At 44.1% G+C, this 25,588-nt stretch overlaps 1 protein-coding gene across 1 annotated transcript in view; it reads right to left on the bottom strand.

Moving 5' to 3' along the window:
* DNAH2 (dynein axonemal heavy chain 2) overlaps positions 1-25,588 on the bottom strand; it is a 6,636,854-nt gene that overhangs the window by 35,243 nt on the left and 6,576,023 nt on the right. Inside the window, exon 87 of the mRNA XM_044077324.1 lies at positions 2,764-2,914. Within this exon, the coding sequence (XP_043933259.1) occupies positions 2,764-2,914 (151 nt within the window). The remainder of the gene's footprint in view (positions 1-2,763; positions 2,915-25,588) is intronic.

Raw genomic sequence — 25,588 nt, 5'->3', positions numbered from 1 at the left:
AAATCAACCTCATGGACAAATTACAGATGGATTCCAGGGACGGAACCTGCAAGGCAACTTTGTCCTGTACCTCATCAGACACTGCTCCTGCCAGGGTTTCTGAGAGTTCAGTAATCAGGTGTCTCTGAAGCCGAGTAAAATCTGCCAGGCAATTCAGGGACTGGATGACAAAAGTCACTGAGGAATACAACCGCTTCCCAAGTCTGTCTATTGCCCGAGACTCCCTGTTTGGGGGTAGACAGTAGTGCTCTCCTAGGTGGGCTTTTTCTTAGTGGCCACCACCACAACCACAGCATCTACCAGAAGGCCCTTGAACCAGTAAGGATTATTCTTGAGGTGAAAGAATTTTGTCTGGCCTCCGGAGAATAGGTTCAATGGTATCAGGACTATTCCATGCATGCTGCATGATGAGCTGTACAAGTTCATCTGCAGGCGGGGTCACCCAGGAGGTAGAGGGCCAGGCTCAAAAAGCCTACAAGAATACGGACTCCATGGAGGAAGGGGTGGTGGACTTCCAATCACCTCGCTGCTTCAAGATTTCCTAGCTGTCTGCAAAGGAGACATCAAGGGGTGATTGTGGGGACCCTTCCCCTTCTTTGTTGTCCATATCTTCAGTCAAGGATTCCTCTGGGGAATCCACATGCTTCCTCTTGCATGACCTCTTCCGAGGAACCTCCTTGACGGGAGAATCTGAGGAGCATCCTGCAGAGGAGAAACCTTGCTGAAGGGTGTCTTGAGGTTCCCGAAGCCTGGAGTCCATGAGTAGTGGGCTGTGTCACCCGTGGCACAGAGGACGGGAGATGATGGGTCTCTGACTCCGAGGGGACCAAATGAGAGGCTGCAGAGGTCAGAGCCCTCTCCATCACCTGGAAAGTAGGTCCTCCCAATGAGGGGTGGGAGCCCGGAACCAAGAAAGAAAGCCTTGAGACCGGGGTCACACCCCGCTCCAAAGAACCTGCCACCAGGGAGGGAGCCATGGGAGGAGACGGTTCTGTCAGGGCAACAGGAACTGTGGCAGATGTACGAAAAGGAGACACCATCCCAGGGAACACGATGCCGACAGACCAGTTTCGGTCCCAAGGAAGGCCTGGCTCAGAGAGAAACGAAGGCCAAAGTGTAGTCTCTGGTACCGTGGTAAGATCTACCACCAGTACCAAAGAAGCTGGAACAGGGGTTGGTGTCGGTGACGAGTGCTCCGAAACCTGCAAGGAGATTGAAGGAGGAAAATATTGTGGCATCCTTTGATAAAACCCCTTGGCTCCGAGTGGGAGGGAGGGTTTAGGTGGAGTAGATAGTCTGCTGGCTGCCAAGAGTTGATCCACGAAGCCTCACTGTGTCCAGTTCTAAAAGACCCTTGGAGGATTGCGTAGACATCCCCGAAGGTGAAGTGTGGAGCTCTAAGAAAGGGCTATATTGCTGGCCAACAAATGAATCCACCGAGGGGGAATATCTGGTCAGGGTGGGTTATTTCACCTTTCGGCACTGAGGTCGAAAGACCAATATGAAGTATAGGGATGGGAAAGTAACTGGTTACGGGACGACTATTGTTTGTGCCGAAAGGTGAGTCAGTGCTGAAGAAAACTGTAGTTAATTGTCGGTGCTGTTGTTGGAGTAGTCATAGGTGCTGAAGAAGAAGAAGATGGCATTGAAGCTGGTTGTTGTCTTGGAACTGAGGTCAGTGCCGAAGTCGGAGGTTTAGACCTCGTGGACGAAAATGGTGCCAATTTAGGGGCTTTCTGTCTCGGTTCCGATTGTTTAGATTCAGAATCATGAGGAGAGGAGCTTATTTTTTCGCTCCGTAAGCATACAGGAGCTGAACCCTTTACAGATCTCACAAGCGGGTTTCATAGAAAGGTGAGGGGACCCCTAAACAATAAACACAAGAGATATGGTTATCTACACTGGCATTTTTCTACTACACTGAACACAGTGTTTGAAGCCTATGGTACCTTTTTTATCCAATATATTCAAACAAAAAACAGGCAGGAAGTTATATAAGTAAAAACAGGCAGGAAGTTATATAAGTAAGAAATTTAGACTAAAGGAATTTTTTTTTTTTTTTTTTCAGAAGGAGTAGAATACCAGCAATGGTAAATTAAGTACCCAGAGGGTAAAAGAAGAAGGCCTGTACCAGCAATGGTACAGAGAGACCAACTTTGGGAGAAAGAGAAAAGGGGAGACACAGAAACAAATTACATAACAAAATATAAGCGAGTAACAAAAAAAGAGAAAATTACAGTTTTAAGAAGGTGACAAACTTTAAGTAAGAAACTCTGACAAGAAAATATTTACCTAGCTGAGAGCCTGGTCTGAGACGTCTTGTTTTATATGTGGAAAATGAGATCTGAGATAATATAGAAAGGGGCACTATGGTAAAGGCTTATTTCAAGAGTTTTTTGGCTGGCGCGAGCATGTTATAACAGTCGACTTGGTTCCGAGGACGTTACCAACACCCATTAGTAAGGAATGAATGAAGATTAACAACATCAGATCTATAGACTAAAACAGACTGAGGCAAATTCTATTTCCTACTGCAGTGCCCACTGGCAGAAAAAAACATGCATTTCTTGAGGGGTATCAATGACTGATTTTACAAGAGGGCTAGGATCCCCCCAGTAAAAACTTCATCAAACACTTTTATCAAACAAGTGATACCACTGGCAATATTTTGAAAAGGTAAGGATCTGATTACTGCAATTGAATCAAAAAAGAAAGTACACTTCCCTGGAAACACTTCAAAGTTCTCATGCTAATGGTACACACCTTTGCCACTTTTCTTCTTGTTTTCAACTGGCTTAAAATGGATTGTGGGTATAGGACAGACCAACTGCATCGGTTCAGCTTCTACCAAGAAAGAATTCTTCTTATCCCAGCCTGCTCCCTCCAGAAACAGGCCTTTCACCCAGACACCATCCTGCAAATAGGAGAAATGGATATGGTGAACTCCACAGAAGCATAAAAAATCAGGACTGACCCTTGTAAACGCTCATTGCTAAAATTTTATTTAAAAATATACAAATGATGCCACTCGTTTCTCTAAACTGCCAATATCTCCCTAAGTTTTTCACATTCCTGTCACTTTTGTCTGGATACTAATACTTACCTTTGGTAACATGGACTCAACCTTCCAATATACCACTAAAAAAGACAAGGCCCTGGTACAGTAGTCTTGATACTATCTAAAACATGTTTATCATGGTGGGCATAACAACAGGCAATAGCTAAAGACAACCAACTGGAAACCTGGCAATAGTTTATTTTGGCATGAGTTGTTGTTTCTTCATTCCACAATAAAAAAACAAACAGCTGACTTGGCTCTGCCCTGCCCAGCTTATCTGCCACTATGCTTTCCTCTGACAGAATGTAATATGAGTGAAGGGTTAAAGAGTGTTGAAGTGCTACCTCCCAAGCCATCATAACCAACCTACATAGAGACTGCATCTGGTACACCCTTGCTTACTGATATACCACATCACTGTGGTGGTGTTGATAATTACCTGAAAAGGACCTGGGGACCTTAAATGATGAAAAGATTTTAAGGTATGGATCACTGTCAACATCTCTTTGATAGTTATGTGCTTTAGTCTGTCTGAGGAATCCCACAGGCCATGCACCTTTACCCATAGAAACTGCCCCTAATCAAAATCTGAGGGGTTTGTAGTTACAGATTGGCTTGAGGTACAGGAGAAAAGGGAAGGTTCGAATTTGTAATCTCCACCATTGTAGTTCCTTTTTTACCAAGCCAAAGATTGGAATCTAAAATTCCACAGGATGCATATGGTGAGTCCACGTGTTTCCAGATAAAATCCACCTTCTGTGTCAAAAAGTTTTTTGCTGCAGGGTGTCTATAAGACATCCTTGAAACACAATCTTACGTGCTAAGAAGGATTTCTAAATATTTATATTGCCCCCCCTGGCTGCTCAGAAGAGAACAAACCCTTTGCAATGGACATCTGGCATCTGGGAAAAGACGCTGCAAAGATGAGTAAGTCATCTACATAAGGAAATATGTGGATGCCATTCAGTCTGCAATGGGCTATGACTGCAGCTAGAAAATTTGTAAGCATCCTTGACCCAGACTTAGAAAACCTTAGAAATGTTCTGAAGCCTTTGGCTATGGGAGTGTGAGGTTATGCATTTTTTAGATCTAATGTTGCTATAACGCTTCAGAGAGGAATGAAAGGTAACAGAGTCTGAAGGGCCAGCAACTTGAATTTTAACTTTCACATACAGATTTAGAAAGGAAAGATCTAAACTGATCTCCAGGAAGAGGCTTTCTATGGTACCAAAACCATTCTGGAAAAGAAGCCTTTGCCCTTTGATTTAATTACACTGATTCTATGACTCCTACAGTAAGTAAGTGTTGAACAACCTGAGGAATACATTCTGTTTGGTTTGGAGAGAGGGGAAGAATTCTGCTGAAAGAAGGTATTTGGATTCAGCTCCAAATGCATCCTTCCTGAACCACTTTTAACACAGAGTCTGTAATAATTTGTTGCCAAAGGGGAATTGTAGAGCCAGTTGCTGGGACAGATTTTTCTTGTTCTCCTGTCATCATTTTTTGTTTCTCTGTCTGGTTTGAGAATGCAGGGATTGTTTATTTTGTTTCTTAGATGTGAAAAAGGATCTGGGAGAACTGCAAGAAGAGGAATAAAAAACCTTGAAAACTCCTCAAATTAATTTACCTCTCTCATCAAATTTTCTGAGGACCCGAGTTTTAGATAAACCAAATAACTGCTTATCTAAAGCTGAATTCAAAATTTCACTTACCTGATCAGGAAGCTTTTGATTATGTACCTAGGCATAACTTCTTAAAACTCTAGCAGAAGCAGTGGCCCTAGACACAGTATCTGCACAGTAGTACACACTCCTTAAGGCATGTTTAGACACTTGAGAAATGTTAGAAACAATAGAAATTGGATAGGCACTACCTTCATGGGAAGTGTGGTAGCTAATTCTCTCAAACTATCTGTACAAAAAAGCACAGACTTCCACATATGGGTCTGACAGCTAAAGAATTTTAAAAGATAAAATGGAAGAAGAAAGAGTTCTCCTACCAAATCTGTCCAGTATCTTCCCCTCCTTGTGCACAAGGGAAGGTATAGAGGACACCAAAAGCCTGTTCTCATAGAGGAAATGGTAGCAGGGTCAGATCTAGGGTAGATAAATAAATGTTTGTTAGTTTGAGAAACATTATAAAGCCTATCTTCTTTCTGGGGACTAAAGGTTGTAAAATCAGGGTTGCAACAGACAGCATTAAATACATCATTAAAGGCTGCCACCAGTGGAATAATATGTGTAGAATGAGTCATATCCACTTGTAACCTAAACACCAATCACTTTAATGATTAAGCGCTTTTGACCAAAATGGTCTTCATCAAAATAAATACAGAAAATTAATCAAACATTTAAATACAATAATACAAACACACCCTTCCAGTCACAAAGCTTAATTAATCAATCAATTAAATTGTTAAAGCACCATCATAAATATTAAATACTATAATAAAATAAAACATAATTACATTTTTATTTGCATTTATCATTAAGTTGTTTTCTATCAAGTGCCACTTTGTAGTTAACTCAGGTGAAAAATATGCATAGAACCTAATCTGTCTTTAACTATCTATATTCAAGTTCTCCTCCTTTGTCACCATTAAAATATGTGGTGACATGATCAATTACAGAAAAATAGAATTAAAAAAAAAAAAATCTCAACTGAATGGTTACCGCATTGTGTATATATTTTTTTATTTTTATTGCATACTGATGTTCAGAAATTCTCTTTTTGAATTCCCAATTCTTTTTTCCTATATACAATGCTTCCCAGGAGGAACATTTAGCCAAGTAAACCACATACCTAGACTTACATATAAAATAACCTGGCACTGAATAAGTTCCATTGCTTCTACTGTCTACAAAATAAGGGCTTTCCAAAATGTACCATATGTATAACATGTCTAACATTCAGGGGGAACATCCATTTGTTCCCATAAAAACACCTCATTCATCATGGCTATAGTCCAAGAAAAGTAATATTCTTTTACTTATTTGAGTCTACTGACGTGGTCTAGCCACTTTCCTGGCCAACAACCCCGACTCACCACTAAATGGCGATCAGCTAACAGCTGAACAACTCTTGTTTCAAGTGCCCAAACAGTTAGGTCTGATCAAACAACTACCAAGTTGATCATTGGCCCAAAGTGCTCTGGTACAAAAACACTTGAGCATCCTTGTGTTTGTTTGTTTTTTTTTTGGACAATTCTTAACTGGCACAGCTGTTGGAAAAAAATCACTGTCAGGTTCAGATCAGGCAAGAGATCTTACTTGTCCCGAACCCCCACATGTCTACTTCTTTCCCCCTTTGACCAGTGAAATCACCCAGTATAACTTCAGAATCTGTAGCTGGTGCCATACTGAGCCCCACAACTACAGTCTCTAAGAAGACCAAGTACTGAGAATAGCAATTAGCAGAGCTACATATGCAACAGAGAGGTTTCTATTCTGAAACTTGTACTCGCACTGGCACACTTATTGGCACACAATCCAGTTAATTGTACATGTTCCAGGTGTTTGAAAGTATCTCCAAACCCACCTCAGGTTCCTTTCAACATCACAATAAGAAATAAATGACCTGTGCTGAAAATGTTTGGCTTCAGAACTGCTGCAGTCTGCAGAATTAAACTTAATTAAATCCATCTGATCCTTTTCAACCTTCCACACACATTCTGGCTTATTTCCTAAAAGTGTGGTAACATTATATGTCTTTAGAGCCAAACAATTGCCAAGTGTCTCACTCTCTTAATACTTTTACCTGCTATTTGACTGGCAGTGCTTCTGGCCCTCACCTTTGTCTAGCATGTGGTGAGCCCACACAGTGGAACTATGCAGTTTTTTCAACTTGACCCTAACCAGTTTATGTGGGTCTCTCAACCACAGGACACCATTATAGGCTGGCTCCAGACGTGGCTCCCAGTTATCTCTGCTCTATGAGAGGTTCTTGAATTCTTTCAAATGACCTATCATGAAAGCCATTATGGTTCACTGTTTGTATGTCCCTCTTCAAAGACAAAAAGCATAAAGCTCCAAAAACACAGGTTGTATGATTACAAAGGCACACAAACCAATCAATTAAGATAAGTTCTCAGTCCACGGAGGGACAGTGATTTTAGTACTTTATTATTCTAGTGACAATTTTCTCTCTACCTCCCCCTAGGACAATGCTATTTATTTATCTGGATTTCTTTTCCAGGTAAAGTAGTGATCTCCACTGACCTTTTTCACAGTCAGCCTGGGAGCAGTGTCTTGTTAATTGACTTCCTCAGAGTCACACAGTTAGGCAATGGAGGCTGAGGAAATCAAAGCTTGCACCTCTACACTATCAGAGATGTTCTGATTGATAACAAAAGTTATGTACTTACCATAATGATAGCTCTGTGCTGTTTCTTCAATCGATGGGTCTTCAGATCCATTCTTGGATCTGACTTCAGCCGCTTTAGACTTTTGGATCCACAGGTCAGGCTCTTCCCCTTACCCGTAACCCCCTCCTAGCAGCAACACTTCCCCAGATCAAGTTTGCCTACGATCTCATAATGTAAAAACAATAATAATAATGATAGCAATACATACAAAGCTCAGAAATTTAGGGAATAGAAGCCAATCTACTCTGTAGTTAAAAGAGGATAAGACATTGCCCTGGAAGCAGACCATAGTGTTGTATTCACAGAACATAATGAAAGGAGTTCTATAAAATGGATGGGGGAAGGTGGGAGGTTGGAAATAAACAACACAACTCTATCTAAGTACATAGCCTTCATATCTGATGTTGTCTTTTCCATCTGTTCCTCAATGGATGGGACAGAGTTTCCAGCTACTTAGCCCCAAGGCTGGTCTCATAAGTTTGAGAGGATGGCGTTACCAAATACTGCCTTATTCTGGGGAAGCAAGTCTAATTTATAATGAGTGATGAAGGTGTGAACATTCGATCATGTGGTAGGAGCACAGATATTATTAATTGAGGCTCTAGAAAAGAAGACTGTGGAAGTAGAGACAGACCTAGCTGATTGAGCCTTTGGTGGTTTAGGTTAATGACAAATCTTTATCTTTATATATGTGAGAGATGCAGTAAATCAGCCATCTAGCTAGAGATATCTTTACCCCATTTTAACTCTAGAAAAATAGACAAAAAGTTGACCTGTCTTCCTAAAGGGTTTGGATCAGTGAAGAAAGAAATGCAACTGCCTATGTACATACAACTAATGGAACATATACTCTGCTTTATTTGAAAATTCTAGGAAGAAGACTGGCCAAGTAATGCTTTGTCCATAGTAACATTAAGAAGAAAGAAGGGATTAGTGCATAAAGACACCCTATCCTTGAGAAAGATAATATACAGAGGTTTGCAGGAGAAAGTTTGGAGTTCAGACACTTTTTGAGTTGAAGTAATAACCACTAGAAGAAATTGCCCATAGCCACACTCTCATTGCTTCTATATTTATCAGATGTTTGTCTGCCAGAAGGGGCAGCTCCAGAAGCAGATTTTAAAGACTTTCCTGCAGATTCAGGGATAAGCCATTTTAAAACTAATTTGTTCTGACACTCAATAGTGGCCTGGTGCCCAAAGGCTGTATAAACTGAACAGTCCTCATCCAAGTGTGCAGCTTCTAAGCAGTAGATACACTTTTCATTAGTGTCTGAATAAGATGGTCTGTGGCTACATGCCAGACATTTCTTAAAGCCTGAAGTCTTATGTGCCATGACAGAGATTAAAAGATTAAAGAACACAACAAGACAGCAAAGGGACTACCAACAATGATATTGATAACAACACTCAAAGTGAAAAAAAGAAGTTATGGACTCATCATAATGTTCCATCCGAGATGTTGCTCTTCATTTGTCTTCAACCTGTGGGTACTCGGATCTGGCACAGATCCGACTCGGATGCATTTCCAGCATCTGATCTGAGCTCCATACTCCTCCCCTACCCACAATGCCCCTGTCTCCCTTTTCCCTTCAGATTGAGTTTGCTGCCCACCATGGCATCCCAGTCTGATCCAAAATCCTATCCCATGACAAGGATCTTCCTAAGCAAGCAGAGGAGAACAAAGGCATACCCATATGGTGACCATTCCTCTTCTGGACCAGACCACCACACAGCCTACGCAAGGCAGGGGGAAGGAGGGAGGGATGGTTGAAAACAAATGAAAAGCAACAACTCAGATGGAATGTTATGCTGAGTACATAACTTCTTTATCTGAAGTTGTTGTCTTCATTTGCTCTTCAACCTGTGGGACAGAGTCCCCAGCTACTAAACACCTGGGAGGCCCTCATAGAAGGATATTTTGGAGCATGGTGGTGCCAAAGAATGCTCTGTTTCTGGACAGAATGTCCAACTTGTAATGTGATATGAAAGTATGTGAAGAAGCCCAAGTAGCCGCAGAGCAAATGTCATCTAAGGATGTTTTGGACCAAAAAGCAGCTGAAGCAGCCATAGATCTAGTAGAATGTGCCTTTACATGACCTGGCAGGAATAAACCTCTAGTCGAAAACGCCAGAGTAATACACTGGGAAATGCAATGGGCAATAGTAACCTTCGAAACTGGTTTCCCTAAAAATGGCTTAGAATAGGAAATAAAAATTTGGTCAGACTTATGAAAGGACTTAGTCCTAAGCAGGCAAAAACGTAACTGTCTGTACACATTCAACAAGCAGAATTTGTACTCTCCCTTATTTTGAAAATTTGGAAAGAAAAATGGGTGATTAGTCACTTGATTAATATTGGCTTCCAAAGTTACTTTAGGAAGAAAGGATGGATTAGTATGCAAGGACATCCTGTCCTTATGAAATACCAAATAAGGAGGCTTGACCGACAATGCCTGAAGCTCCAAAACCCTTTTGGCAGATATAAGAGCGACCAAGAAAGCCATCTTCCAAGACAGAAACTGTAAGTTCACTGAGGCTGCAGGCTCAAAGGGAGGGGGGGACCAAAACTTGTAGAAGGGTGAAAGACCAAAGCTTGCAGAACTAGCGTGGGATCCCAAGGAGGTGTTGGGTCCTTAACCAGTGGCCGAAGTAAAAAGATGCCCTTCAAAAAGGCTTTACAAAGCTTAGAAGAAGCTAGAGAAGCCATAATACCGCCTACATGAAAATTAGATACAGCTGCCAGTTGGACCTTGACTGTAGAAGAACTGGCACCTTGCTGAAAAATACTTGCTAAAAATTCTAAAACTGCCTGAATCAGAGCAGTGAAGGGGTCTAGATCATGCTGAGAAGCCCCCCAAAAAAGTTCCACTTACTGGATTAACCTTCCTGGTAGAAAATTTATGAGCCGCAACCAAAATCCTTTTGACCGGTGAAGATAACCCAGGAGTCCTGACTATCATGGGAACTGCAGCAGCCAAACAGTGAGCTTCACACTGACCAGATCTAGATGGGAAATCCCTGAGGGATGAGAGATGAGATCCGGAATCAGACCTAATGTCCAGGGTGGACATACAACCTGAGACCACAGAGAGGGGAACCATACTTGTTGAGGCCAGAATGGGGCAATGAGGATGACAGCTCCCCAGCCTGCAAGCTTTCTGAAGAACTTTCAGTATTGGGGCAGAGGAGAATAAGCATACAGAAGACCGGAGGGCCAAGCATGAACCGGAGCGTCTCTAAGGGCTTCCCCCTGAGGGGGGTTCAGAGTGAAAAACTCGCTGCCCTTCGGGTTGGAAGGAGAGGCAAAGAGATCACAGCAAGGCTGACCTCACTTGAGAAAGATCCGTTTCGCTACCAAAGGATTCAGAAACCACTCGTAAAGTAGCAGGATAGACCTGCTGAGTCTGTCAGCTAGAATGTTGGACCTCTCCAGAATGTGAGTTGCCACCAGAAAACGGATGGAGATCGCTCACTCCCACACTCTCATGGCCTCTCAATACAGGGGATAAGACCTGATTCCCCCCTGCTTGTTGATGAACTAGACCACATTCATATTGTCTGCCTGGATAGCAAATGTCCCTAGAGGAAGACAGCCATGGAGAGCTTGCAACGCTAGGAGCACCACCCTCATCTCCAGGACGTTGATATGCAACTGAGTCTTGTAGGGGGGACCACGTACTTTGGACTGTCCTTCCCAAACTGTGCCTCCCCACCCTAGAAGGGAGGCATCCATAGTCACTGTGGCCAAAGGGGGAGAGAGAAGAAAGGGGCAACCCCAGAAAAGATCCGGAGAATGAATCCATCACAGAAGACCGTCCCTGCACACCCGAGATACCAGAACAGGGTGAGACAACTGAAGATCTAGCATGGACCCTTGAAGCAACCGTATGTGTAACCGGACCATCAGTAAGAGAGTGATTGTGGCTGCCATGGGCCCTAACTCCCGTAATACCAATTCCACCATCGGCGATTGAGCTTGAAGGATACAGCAGACATGTAGTTTTAGAGATTGGATTCTCTCTGAGGTTAGAAAGACCTTGGTTTGAATCGTGTCTAACTGAGCTCCAATAAAATCTAGCACTTGAACCGGGGCCAGTAATAATTTGTTGAGACTGATGGTTATGCCCAACTGGTGGGCTAAGTGAAGCAGGGAATACCTCGCTTGGCAGAGTTGATGTTTGGAAGGGGCAACAAGGAGCCAGTCATCCAGGTAGGGGAAGAACTGGAATCCCTGTAGTCTCAGGTGAGCCGCTACCTCTGCCATCACTTTGGTGAACATTCCGGGGCTGTGCTGAGACCAAAGGGGAGTGCTCTAAACTGGTAATGACTGGCCCCCAGCCAGAAGCGGAGAAACCTCCAAGAGCATTTGTCCAGTTTGATGTGGTAGTAAGCATCCTGAAGGTCGACCAAGCACATCCAATCGATCTCCTGCAGAAAGGGCAGGATAAATTGAAGAGTGACCTCCAGAGCTGAACAGCCGGGCAACTCTTCAGGGCTGCTGCGCAGATCTGTCCAAGAAAGGCTCTTAGGATCCCTGATTCCTCGCAGCCCCTCTGCCTTGGGGGCGGTGTCTATCGAATCTCCCTCTGCCTCTAGGGGAAGGCGAGTCCTGAGCATCCTGGGAGTAGCTCTGAGACTTTTTCAGAGCCACATCTTCTTTGCCTCTCACTGATTTCTTGAGAATGTTCATTGGGGGATGGAGAAGCGGATCCCGATGGCAGACAGAGTCTTTCCATCCTTCTTGCTATGGACAAAAGTGTCACATACCGGCTTTCCAAAGAGGGTGGAACTGTCGCACTTGGCATTAGTAAATGATGCTTTAAAGGGTTCCACGAATGCGCAGAGTCAGAGCCAGGCATGATGACTGATGGCAGTGCCTGTTCTGGCAGCTCTAGCGGTGCCCCCAGTAGCATGAGAGAAAAGCCACGTAGAGGTGTTAGCAATTGATGTGAGGGTGGCCATGCAAGAAGAGAAAACCTTCTGGTCCTCTGTTATCATGGACCCTGGGGTAGACTCAGCTATCTCCTTGACAAGGTCTCACTGAAGTCTAATTTCACGTACCACATAATTCAGTGCACGTACTGAAAATGTGGCTGAAGCATACACCCGCTTCTCAAAGCGATCCATCGTCCTGGACTCTCGGGTTGGTGGATGGACCATGGAGCTCTCCTGCGTGAACTTCTTCTTAGTGGCCACTGCACTACCATGCCATCTACGGGAGATCACTTGATCCAGTGGGTCCTATCTCAGGAAGCACTCAATACCTTGTTGGGGCATTTGGGGATCGGCTCCACCATGTCCAGTTCCTTCCATGCCTGAGATTTAATTAGATCCACCAGGGGATCCACAGGAGGGGACACCCAGGATGTAGAGGGAACACCGATTCATCAGAGTTGGGTTTCTGGGAAGACCACCTCCCTCACTGATGAAGGATCTCTATGATGTCTACGAAAGAGATAACCTCGGGGGGTGACCAGGGGGTAACCCTTCCCTTCCTCCAAATTGGTGTCCTCTGTGAGGGACTCTGGTGGGGAGTCAATGTGCCTCCTTTTGCATGTATATTTTTGATGCACCTCCTCAGGGGGAGTTTCTGGGGAGGACACAAAAACATCTGGCTCCTCCCATGTGGGAGCTCCCTGGGGCAAAGAGGCAGCAGGCTGTCTCTGAGGTAGCAAGATGGCGGAATCCATATCAGAAACACAGGGAGCCAGGCAGACTCCAAAAACAAGATCATCAAGGGTCTCGATGGTGTCGAGAGAACCCTCTCCACCACATCGAAGGCAGAAGGACAGCGAACCATTTGAGATGGGACTACAGACGGAGCCAACACCCTCTGGATTAATGGGGGAGTCACAGCCAAACCTCTAGGTGCCGAAACTCCAATTGGAAGGCTCAGAGCCGACACCATCTCCTTGGATCCAGCGCCGAGGCAATGGCTCCAAGAGCCAGATGGATCTGACCTACTCAAGGTAATGGCCAGCGTTAAGGTACAAGGTACCATCGGCACCGACCACTTGACAAGCGCCTTCGGATCCAAAGGCTCCAAAACCGAGGGTCGGATCGGAGAAGGAGTAATTGACAGGAATGCAGACTGCCTGCCACCCACCGAGGGAAAGGGGCAGGCAAGACAACTCCCATCTGTATCTGTGTGCGGATAAATTTCCACATCATCCTGTCCACCGCCACTTCAGAAAGGCTGCAGGTGGATCGGGACAAAAAGGCCACCAATACTGGCCTGGAGGGTCAGTGAGGTGAAGCTGAGGCCGGCAAACAGTTCCGAAGCTCCTCCGGCTCCGGGGAGAAGTGAGGGGAATGGGTCCATGGTGACTCTGGTCACAGGGTTGACTGGACTTGGCCGGAGGACCAGTGGATGACGAGCGATCAGGGGACACTTCCTCAGCCTGTCCTTGTGTTTATGCTTGCCCCCATCCCCAGACGTCTTGGTGGGACATTGAGTCCCAGAGGCCGGGGCGAAGATAGAAGTAGCAGAAGTCGGTGTTGAGGAGGGGGAAGAAAGCCTTTTAAAATTAGTTTGTTCCTCTTGCCCATGAATGCGTGGGGGTTGAAGCCCATGCAGATGGAACAGGAGGACTCTAGATGGGAACCCCCTAAGCATACCACGCACAGAGTGTGGCCATCAGCTGAGGAGAGCTCATGGCAACACTCCATGCATTTACAAAAACCTAGTTTAGGGTTCTCAGACATAATCCCAATCAGAACACACTCTCACTCACACACACACTAATAGAAGATAGAAAGTTTTTTTTTTACCGATGTGAACAGTACAAGGATTGGGGAAGGTAGAAAAGATAGAAATTTCAGTAAAAGGAAAGTACAGACTCACAAAACATTCAATCAGTTACCCAAACAGAAGCTCAGAGCAGTGGATCATGAGGCTTATGCTAGCTTGGCAAATAAGATCTGAAGGGAGGAGGGAGACAATAGCATTATGGGTATCCAGAGCTCGGATCAGATGCTGGAAATGCGGTTGAGTCAGATCAGTGCCGGATTCGAGTACCCACAGGTTGCAGAGCAAATGAAGACAACAACTTAAGATCAAACAATTTTCATATTATATAAATTACTAATGATGGTACTGTTAATAGTATCCTAAAGAAAGTATAGAATGAGAATAGAGAGAAAAAAGGTGTACAACATTGTGGATAAGTGCAAATTTTTTTTCTGGGTTATGTGAAAGTACAAAATAAAATATACTAGAACATAATAGAACATAAACACAAAGAGAAACAGAATCTACCAATATAGTATCAAAAAACTGTAAGACAAGAAAGCATCTTAGCCAAGGCAAGCCCAAACCAGTGAATCACGTCTGAACTCGACAAGCGGCAAACAATGTCTGAGGTAATGTTGCTGCTGGGAAGGGATTATGGGAAAGAGAAGGAGCCTGAGGTGTGGATCCAAAAATATGAAGACTGTAACGCTGGATCTGAGGTCGAATACAAAGATCCATCACTTGAAAAATGTACAGAAAAGACATCAAATATTCAGTTTACTTACCTGCATTATTGAAAAGACTGACTCTAACTCAGAAGAGATTTTTACCTCTACCATGACCACCTCTGTTTGGCTATTATACCTACTCACTGTTGCTTTGTTTATTTCTCCCTATTAATCTACTGAAGAAACACACTTCCTATGGAACCAATATATATATATATATATATATATATATATATATATAGGATACAGTCCACAATACCCAACCAGTTCTTGAATCCAAAAAGTAAATTGTAATCCACACAGTAGAAACATAAGGATCCAAGGACAGCAGATACTTCAAGTAAAACTTTCCTTTAATATAGGACAACTAAGAACAAAGACATAAGCGCTTTTGTAGTGGTGCTACTTCATCAGATGTATAACATAAACTCTAAATTCAACTGCTGCCAACGGGTAAGCAATTCCGGGTACTTCGAGCCCTGTGTGGGCATATTAAATATGTGTAGACCACGGGGTACAATTCTCTTTTCCAGGCAAAGTTCAAAGTGGTGACGCTGTGCCTGCAGCTTCTTAAGTTTCAGAAAACAGAAAAAGCGCTTATGTCTTTGTTCTTAGTTGTCCTATATTAAAGGAAAGTTTTACTTGAAGTATCTGCTGTCCTTGGATCCTTACGTTTCTACTGTATATAAACGAAAAAAAAAGCACCTAAAATATAAACAAAAAAAAAAAAAACACCCAAACTGTTTCTTGTATTGGATATGTTTCACAAAAGGTTTTTAAGCTATGTATAACAATAAGTAACGTGTATATTGTTAGTATGTAATCACTTTGTAATTTTTTGCAACATCTTGGAGCTTTTCTCCCCGAGCCTCCTCTGAAAATGGGCATATATCCAGTTGGACTATCCCAGTCAACAAATGTAAAACAAAATAAAAATAATAAAATAAATAAATATATATTTTTTTTAATCGCTGAGGATTACAGTCTGTCAATGTCAGTCAGAGTTTCAAAGCTGTGTTGTTCATTGTCAGTGGTGCAACAAGTAGTACATTTGTTTAAATAGGTTCATAGGTGTGTACTAGGGTAATGGCCCTGGAGCCTTTACAAGCCAAGCCCATAGGATTACCCTGGCATCATGCCACCTGACCTTAGTTCTCAGTACCTCTGTCGAGTAGAGCCACTAGAGTGATCCTCGGGGTGAATTTTCTAATTCCCATCCACTCATCAAGATTTCTCCTGAAGACGGCCAGTGAGGTGCTCTGCTTGACAAGTATGGGAAGTCTATTCCATAGCATGGGCAGTCTCTGGGTTATGAACCTGTCCCCCCGGCATGTTCTGTTGATTGTGGTAATAAGGTTGAGGTCTCTGGAGCATGTGGTGCGGAGGGATTGGGATTTCTTTAGATGTGGAATTTTTAACAGAGCTGAGTCAGACACTGCTTTGTAATTCATGCAGAAATTGCCTCTAAGTAGGTGATATGAGACAGAATATTTGGAGTTTTTTGAGTCTGCCATATAGGACAAGTGTTTAAAGCCTTGGATCCTCTTTGTGAGGTACTTTTGCAGCCTCTCCAGTTGTTGCAGGTGTCTAGTGAGGTACATGCCAAATGGAGCATTGTACTCAATGATTGGCCTAATGAGGGAAGAGTAGAGGGATCCTGGATGCAAAACCCTAAGTGATAAGATGTGCCACATAGAAGGACTTTCTGACCACAGTGGCAATGTGGTGGTCAAAAGAAAGGTTGCTGTCAACCTGTGTTCCCAGATCTCTTACAATGGTTTCTGCGTTCAATGGACTACCATTGATGTGGTAATTCAAGGGAAGTGGAATTTTTCCGAGGGGGGTGACGACATTTTTTGGCATTGAGCTTAAAGCCATGGTTCTGACACCAGTTGTTGGTCTCAGTGAGACCTTTTTGTAAGATGTCAACATCACTTGGGGAGTTAATAATAGCTTCCAACTTGCAATCATCTGCAAACTTTGTCAGCCAGAGTCCCTTCGTGTTGGCGTGGACTTCAGAGAAGTAGATACCAAACAGGAGAGGACCTAGCACCGAACCTTGTGGGACTCCACTCGTGGCTGGTCAGCAGTCTGACTTGGAGTCAGCTACTTTCACAGTGCTGGTTCTATCTGTGAGCCAGTTTGCAACCCAACTAGTGATATAGGGGTTGATGCCTAGTTTACTGAGTTTTTCTATGATTCCTGAGTGGGGAATGGTATCAAAGGCCTTGGCCAGATCAAGGCAGGCTGTATGAACCACCTTGCCTTCATCTACAGCTATGGTCACTGACTCAAAGAAGTCGACCAAGTTGAGCAAGCATGATGTACCCTTCACAAAACCAAACTGTGTAGGATCCAGAGTTTGGAGATTCCCTATATCCTTCTTTATTAGGTCCTTGATGATGCGTTCCACAGCTTTACATATCAGACTGGTCAGGCTAATGGGGCGATGGTTTCCAGGGTCTGTAGTCGCTCCTCCTTTGTAGAGAGAGATGACTATAGCAGTGCACCATTCGGTAGGGACAAAGCCTGAGGTGAGGCTGTGATTGAACAGGGCACACAGGTGAAGTGCCAGTTCATGTAAAACACAGCCAGGGATATTGTCAGGTCCCATAGAAGCTGTGTTCTTGGCCTTGGACAGTCCTGTTTTAACCTGTGCAGCAGTAATCCTGGGTGCCTGGCAATCTACTGGTATTATGATTGGTTCTTTGGGGGCTACTGGTATTATGATTGGTCCTTTGGAGGGAGGGGTAAAGTTGGCACTGAAATTGTCGGCCAGTATATTTGCAATATCTGTTGGCTCAGTATAGGAGGTACCATTGTGCAGTAGCTCACAACAAATCTGGGTCTTGCTGTGGAGATTCTTTACATAACTACAGAAGGCCTGGTGGTTGTCTTTACTATCTGCTGCAATTCTGTTTTCAAAGCTAGCTTTAGAGGATTTTATGAAGGATCTTAACATTTTGTTGAGGATGATAAGGGAGTTTTTCCAGTCTTGGGACTTCACCTTATTCCGCATCAGTTTTCCTCCTTCTGCTGTAGAGTTTGCTTATGGCAGGGGACCACCAGATTGGCTTCCTTTTTTTGGAGGACAGCGTCTTGATTCTACTGGATATGGCGAGATCCATGCATTTGTATACATGTTCGTACAGTGCATTGGTGTATGATTCGGTGGTCATGCAGCTTTTCTCCATTTGCATGGGTGCAGTGAAGTTAGCCACCTCTGTTTTTAGGAGCCCAAAGTTAGCTTTGTAGAAGTTTTTCATGGTGGTTACCTTTGCGGGGGTGAGGGGTGGGAGGGATGTGAATTTCCAAGGTGATTAGTTTGTGTCGGATCTAACCAGGGAGGAGTTGACTATTGGTATAGAGCAACAGTCACCCATGTTAGTAATGACCAGGTCAAGGATGTTGCTACCTCTAGGGGTAAGAACGAGCTGGTCCACGGTGAAAGTGTTAGATTGGACCCTAATACTTTGCAGGGTGCTTAGGAACGACGAGTGTGAGTCTTGGGACATGGTTGGGGACCTATAGCAGGCTATGACCTGAATCGCTGTCTTACCCAATGTTAGCAGCACCTGAAGTATCTCAGATGCGTTATGTTGGGCTACCAGTCTGGAGATGTGCACATCCTTTATGAATATGGAAACACAACTGCCTTTGGAGCTCTGGTCCAAGTTCTGGGGCCAAAAGGTGTGGAATGAGTTATAGCCTGGTAATGCACGGGTGCTTTCTGCTGCCTTGAACCAGGTCTCTGTTATAGCACAAATGTCGATGTTCTCCATTTAAGGAGTACTTCAAGCGAGTGCATTTTGAGATTTAGACTTCTAGCATTGAGCAGCATGACCCTCAGACTGCATTTGTTTGTAGCTGTTACAGTGGTAATTTGGTCTAAAAAAGACACTACAGGGGTGGCAAGCGCCTTGGTCTGTCAATCATGTCATCCCAGGCAGATACTGGATCCCCTTAGAATGACACCAGAAACTTAGCCAATTGTTGAAATCAATCATTTTCTGCTTGTACTGTGGTATCATTCTGGGTGATGGTAGGATGCTGCTCAGGGCTAGGGTCATACATAATCCGAGAGCTCCTCCATGTCTCTTTTCATGTAGTCCAGGGAAGTACGTCTTAGGTTATTCACACTCACTTGTACAATGACAGAGTCATATTTGTACTTGTTGTCGAGGGACCTGAATGTGTGCATTATGTGGCAGATCCTGGCACCTGACAGGCAGCTGACTGTTACTTTCTCCTTATTCAACCTAGTGAGTGGGACACCAGTGTGCCTCACTATCGAGTCACCTATGACTACTGTGTTGGGCATGCTGTTTTGCCTTAGGGGCTTTGGTTGAGTGGCACACTGTTTAGGAGAGTTGTGTGTCTCGTGATTAGTGTTGTGTTGTGGTGGTTAAGAACGTTTCTGCCTTGGAGGTCTCTGATGTTTGGGTAGATTATATTGACAGGCTCCGTGAAGGTGGGTGTGTGGTTTGTGTTTTATGTGAAGGCACTGCTGGTGTGTGTTCTGGAGGGCTATATGTTACATGTGGTTTGGTGCAAGTGTTGACCTTGTCCTCTTGACCAGCTATTCTGGTCTTGGTTGGAGAGTGCGTGGCTTCCAATTTGGATATGTAAGTGCATCTTTCGCAAACCTGAGTGTTGAGAGGTAAGAGGAGAGGGTTGTCAGTGTACATGAGTTAGTTGCTACATTGCCACAGGATGCCCAAGTTCACTTGGTTAATAGGAGAAAGCACAGGGAACTGACCTTTAAACATGTCTGGAGGGGTGGGCATTAATAACAAGTACTGGAGTTGTTTCCTTGTAGAATGTTTAGTGCTGGTAGCAATTTTGTGTGCTACAATAATTGCTACAAGAAGTCTGGTAAAGTGCTAAACTAATAAGCTAGTAAAAGTGCATGACAGGAGAGAACTAGCAGATCTAAGGGAAAATTAAAGAGCAGACTTTGGCACCACTCAGAAGCTTACAAACAGTCCTGGATAGAGCAAATCTGTATCTGGACTAGACTAGTTACAGGAAAGGTGGGAAACAAGCGCAAACATAGGCCTTTAAACCAGAAAGTTGAAAGGGGTGGAAAAACTGTTCAAACGGCCAATAAACTACAATTTGTGGGCCAGAAACCACTCCTCTAGTGGTAATCTACCTAGTGTTTACTAAGAAGGCTTCCCTCCAACACAGAAAGGCTTGGGGGGCTAAGAAGCTTCCAAACAGTCCTGGATACAGCAAATCTGTATCTGGACTAGACTAGTTTACAGGAAAGGCAGGAAGCAAGCTTAGAATTTTTTTTTCAGAAAGCAGCTAAAACAGCACTAAAAATAATTCAAGTGCAGTGCAAGCTAGCACACTTGAGTGTGTAGCAGTATTAAAGCAAATACAGTTTAAATAAATGCAATTTATTCAAAATGTATTCTCAATTGAATTCAATTGTTTTAGTCAACTCTTTTTGTTGTGTCTTTCAGCTTATCCCGGTTAGGGGTCGCCACGGCGGAACTCCGGTCCGCTAATGATTGGCAGATAGATTTTTACTTGCCGAGTTGCCAGCCCTGACACACAAACTTCAACGAAGGTACGCCCATTCACGCATGTCTCCACGCAGAAGACGCTCTAGCTGAGAATCGAACCAGACAGCGTCTTATTGTGAGGCGACAACGCTACTGCAGCACCACCACTGCAGCTTCTGTTTCAGTCAACTCTGAACAGTTAAACTGTGCCAAAAAATATACTTAATCAGCTGAGAAGTACACTCAGAACACAAGGAGATTTTTTTTTAGTAAAGTTTAAAGGGAGAAAGTAAGAGCAGAAGATAATTCAAGGTTAAGAACCTAAGTGGGTTGGCCTTCTCAAATGTTCTCTCTGTATTAGGTAGGATGAACACTAGACTGGGAGGAGTGTCCCAGAACAAATTTACAGTAGGGAAGAGCAACTGCAAAGCCACCAACTATAACAACACCACAGGAATAGAGTGGGCGGGAAGGAGAAAAAGAAGTTATGCATTCACCATAACATTCCATGTGAATTGTTCCTCTTGCCTTCATTCTTACAGATGGGTTTGGAGCCAATCCTCGGCTCCGAGTTGGCCTACTACAAAGCTCGAGGTCTTCAGACAGCTTAAGGCCAAGTTCCTATCCCATGATGCACCTTAAGTTACCTCAGATCTTGTTTGCTGCCTCTAACAATACCATGTGCCATTCTATCAATTTTTTTATGGAAAAACTATAGAAAGACTGAGCAACCATGATAAAACTAGTATCTCGGTCCTCAAAAAACCCTGGAGGGAGTAGGAGGGTGGGAAGTAAGAATGAAGGCGAGATGAACAACTCACATGGAATGTTATGGTGAGTACATAACTTCTTTATGTGAAGTTGTTCTATCTCGCCATTCATTCTTACAGATGGGTAGTGTCCCAAGCACCATCTTTCTCGGATGGCTCATGGGAGTATATTTTTCAGGACAGTAGAACCAAAGGAGGCCCTATCAACTTTGTAATGAGTGATAAAGGTATAAGGCCTTGACCATGTGGCTGTTGCACAAATATTGTCTATTGGAAGCATAGCAGAAAAAGCAGAGGATGTGGACACTGCTCTGGTAGAATGAGCCTTAATTTTGTGGTGTAAAGTTAAATTGGCAGCTGAGTAAGTGAAAGTGATGCAATCAGATAACCATTTAGATAGTGCTGTTTTTGCAACTGGCATACCTTTCCTAGAATCTGAAAAGAAAACAAAAAGCTGTTCTGATCTTCTGAAGTCTTTGGTTCCATGCAAATAAAATCTGAGCTGTCTATGAACATCAAGTTTGTGCAGCATATACTCTAAGTTGTTGGAGTGCTTGGGGAAAAACACTGGTAAATCTATGATTCAGTTAAGGTTAGCTTCAGTAGAAAAGTTAGGTAAGAAAGAAGGATTTGTTTATAGTGACACTCTGTCAGCATGAAAAACCAAATATGGAGGTTTTATGGACAAGGCCTGTAGTTCTGGTAGTCTTTGGGCAGACGTGATGGCTACTAAAAAGATAGTCTTCCAAGACAAGAATTTCAAATCACACGAGGAAGCTGGCTCAAAAGGTGGGAGAATAATGCGTGAAAGTATAAAATTTAGGTTCCATGGGGTATAAGGGGATTTCACTGGTGGTCTGAGGTGGAAGGTCCATTTGAGAAAGGCTTTGAATAGCTTGTGTGACATTATGTTCAATCCTTCAAAGCCAAGATAAAAATTGGAGATTGATGCAAGCTGAACCAGAACTGTAGCTGCCGCCACTCCTTTGTTGAAAAGCATAGTCAAAAATTCTAATATAGCAGAAATGGGGGCTTGGTAGGGATCAATGTTATTCTGAGAAGCCCATACAGGAAATCTCCTCCATTTGCTAAGGTACAACTTCCTAGTAGAGGATTTATGAGAAGATATTAAAATATGCTGTGTTTCTTTTGAGAGGTTATGGAACCTGGCTATGGTGGGAACTGGAGCAGCCAATCTGTCAATATTAGGGACTGCAGGGAGGGATGAAGAGCCCCTGATGAATGTGTCAGAAGATCTTTAACTGGGTCCAGAATCCAAGGCTTTTCCAATAGATGAAGTCGAAGGAAGGGGAACTATATCTGACAAGGCCAATAAGGGGTTATTAGAATGATGGTCCTTCCCAGGGCTTTTGCTTTCTGAAGTACTTTGGGTCTCAGGGGAATTGGTGCAAATGCATAGAGGAGACCCGGAGGCCAATTGTGTACGAGTGTGTCCCTTGGGAAATCTCCCGGAGGGGGAATCAGGGCAAAGTAGCTTCTGCATTTTGTGTTCATGTAGGAAGCAAAAAGATTGCAGCAATGCTGGCCCCATCTGCGGAATATGCTCTCCGCTATCTCTTTTTTAAGGGACCACTCATGAGGCAACAAAAGCACCCTGCTGAGTTTGTCTGCAATCATGTTGGATTTCTCTGGGATGTACGTTGCTGTCAGAAAGCGCTGTGTGGGCATAGCCCATTGCTATACTCTTAGGGCCTATCAACAAAGGGGATAGGACCTGGTTCCTCCCTGTTTGTTCAAGTACCAGACCACTGACATGTTGTCTGTCTGAATCGCAATTGTCCCCAGAGGGAGAGAGTCCTGAAAGTACTGCAACTCCAAGAGTACCGCTCTCATCTCCAGGACACTGATATGCAGATGTGTCTCTAGTTCAGTCCACGTGCCTTGGGCTGTTCTTCCCTGAAAATGCCCCCCCCCCATCAGGGAAGCATCCATGGTCACTGTGGGCGATGGTGAAGGTAGGATAAAAGGACGACCTATCATTACATGAAGAGAGGTCAACCACCACCGAAGATCCTTTTTGCATGTGTTTGTTACTATAATGAAATGAGACATTGGGAGCTCTTGATATGACCATTGAGTAAACAGCAGCCATTGTAGAATCCGTATGTGCATGCGACCCAACGGTATAGCTATTATTGCAGCTGCCATCATCCCTAACAACTTTAGCACTTCTGATGCTGGAGCTTTGTCTCTGGAAATGATGTTTTGGATTTGCTGACAAAGTAGTAATATCCTTTCTCCCGGAGGTTTTAAAGTGGTGGTGGTGGTGTCCAATTTTGCTCCAATAAAAACGATAGGTTGCGATGGTGACAAGGCAGATTTTTCTGAATTTATGGTAATGCCCAGTTGATTGCAAAGAGTAAGAGTGGTGTCCCTGGCTTGTATTAGCTGATGCCTGGTGGTGGCAGTGAGGAGCCAATCATCTAAGTACAGAAACACCTGGAATCCTAAACGCCTCACGTGAGCCGTGACCACTGCCATACATTTGGTGAACACTCTGGAGGCTGTAGTGAGACAAAAGGGCAGGACTCAAAACTGGTAATGATTGGCTCCCAGCTGGAAGCGCAGATGATCCTTGGATGGTCTGGCCATTTTTATATGGTAGTATGCATCCTGAAGATCTATCAAGCACATCCAATTGTCTTTCCCTAAGAAAGGAAGTATTGACTGAAGCGTGACCATCCAGAACTTCTCTTTCTTGACAGATCTTGTTAGTCTGCCGAGGTCCAAAATAAATCTCCAGTCCCCTGTCTTTTTTGGAACTAAAAAGAATCTTGAGTATGTTTCAGATCTTGTCTGGTCTGCTGAGACTGGTTGGATGACTCTTTTTCTTAGCAACATTTGGACCTCTACTGTTGCTTGTTCCCTGTAACTGGTTGGAACTTCTGGGATTTTTGTTGTCAATGGAGGGGGTGGGGGTGGCAAAGGGAATAACATATCCTCTGGAAACTATACTTTTTCCCCATTTGCCATTTGTTATTTTGAGCCAGGCTTCTGGATACAAAGATAAGCAACCCCTGACTGCCTCTAGAGTAGGACAGTCAGGCCTCATTTCAGGAGCGCTGGTAGGGCTTCCCAAAGAACTGGTCTCTGTAGCCCAGGTTTTGCGGACCCCCCTCTGCTGCAAGGGTGGCATCTTCCATGATTGCCCTCTCCTCTGCCCCTGGAGGGGGGTTCAATTCAGCACGTGTGTCCAGAAAGGCTCCTTGGGCTTTTTGGAACCACATCTTTCCTCCCTTTCGACCCTTGGGGTAGGGTCTAGTAGGGGGTGGAAAAATGGACTCCGACGGCAGACAGAGTCTTTCCTTCCTGCTCACACCTGGTCAAAGTTTCCTTAACTTTGGGCCCGAAAAGGGACAAGCCATCAAAAGGGGTGTTGGCAAAGGATGACTTAAAGGGCTCCACAAAGGAACATAAGCGCATCCAGGAGCATCTCCTGACAGCAATTCCTGTACCCGCTGCCCTACTCGTTCCATAAGCTGGATATGAGATGAGACGCATGGACGAGTTTACTATGGAATTAAGGGTAGCAAGCTGGGAGGCAACTTTGTCTGAAGCCCCTTCAGCTACTATACCCTGAAGAGTGTCTCCAAGCTCTTTCAGGAGGTCTCTTTACAGTCTTGTGAAATGTGTAAGATAGTTCAGTGAACGCATGGAAAAAGTCACTAAAATATAAATGCGCTTCCCATATCTATCCATTATCCTAGAGTCTCTGTTAGGAGGATGGATAGATGAAGAAGTTTCTGACATTTCCTTTTTGGTGGCTGCCACCACCACCATGGTATCAACCAACACTCCCTTAGTGAGAAAGGACTTGTCCTGGGGGTAGAAATAAATTTATTGGGCCTCCTAGGATCAGGCTACACGGTGTCCAGAGACTCCCACGCCCTTCGTGAGACCAGCTCCATCAGCTCATCAAAGGGCGGAGACACCCAAGAGGTGGAGGGTTGAGACCCAAAAGCCTTCAGGAGAACCGACTCATCTTCAGTAGGGTTGGTGGGCTTCCAGCCACCCCTCTGCTTAAAGATTTCTAATACATCTGCAAATGAGATATCTTCAGAGGGGGACCATGGGGACTCTTCTGATTCATCTAAGTCGGTGTCAGATGTGAGAGTCTCCTGAGGGGAGTCTAGGTGCTTCCTCTTGCAAAGTCTCTTCCTGGGAACCTCATTAGTGGGAACTTCTGGTGAGGTCTCGGAAGAGCAGGGACCACCCAGTGAGGCTTCCAGAGGCTCAGGGTCTCTACGCTTCAAAGGGATCTGTGTGGCAGAAGTGGATACAGGCACTTTTGGGGAGAAGGTAGTTGGTCCTGAAGTTGTGGATGTCCTGGGAGACATTACTCTCCTCGTGGCTTCAAAGGCACCTTTGCTCCGATGAGAAGGGATCGCTGGATCCGAAGAA

The sequence above is a fragment of the Protopterus annectens genome, chromosome 7.part0, assembly GCF_019279795.1.
Source record: "Protopterus annectens isolate FY-2018-M chromosome 7.part0, PAN1.0, whole genome shotgun sequence".
Lineage (NCBI taxonomy): Eukaryota > Metazoa > Chordata > Ceratodontiformes > Protopteridae > Protopterus > Protopterus annectens.
This window is presented reverse-complemented; position numbering and strand designations above follow the sequence as displayed.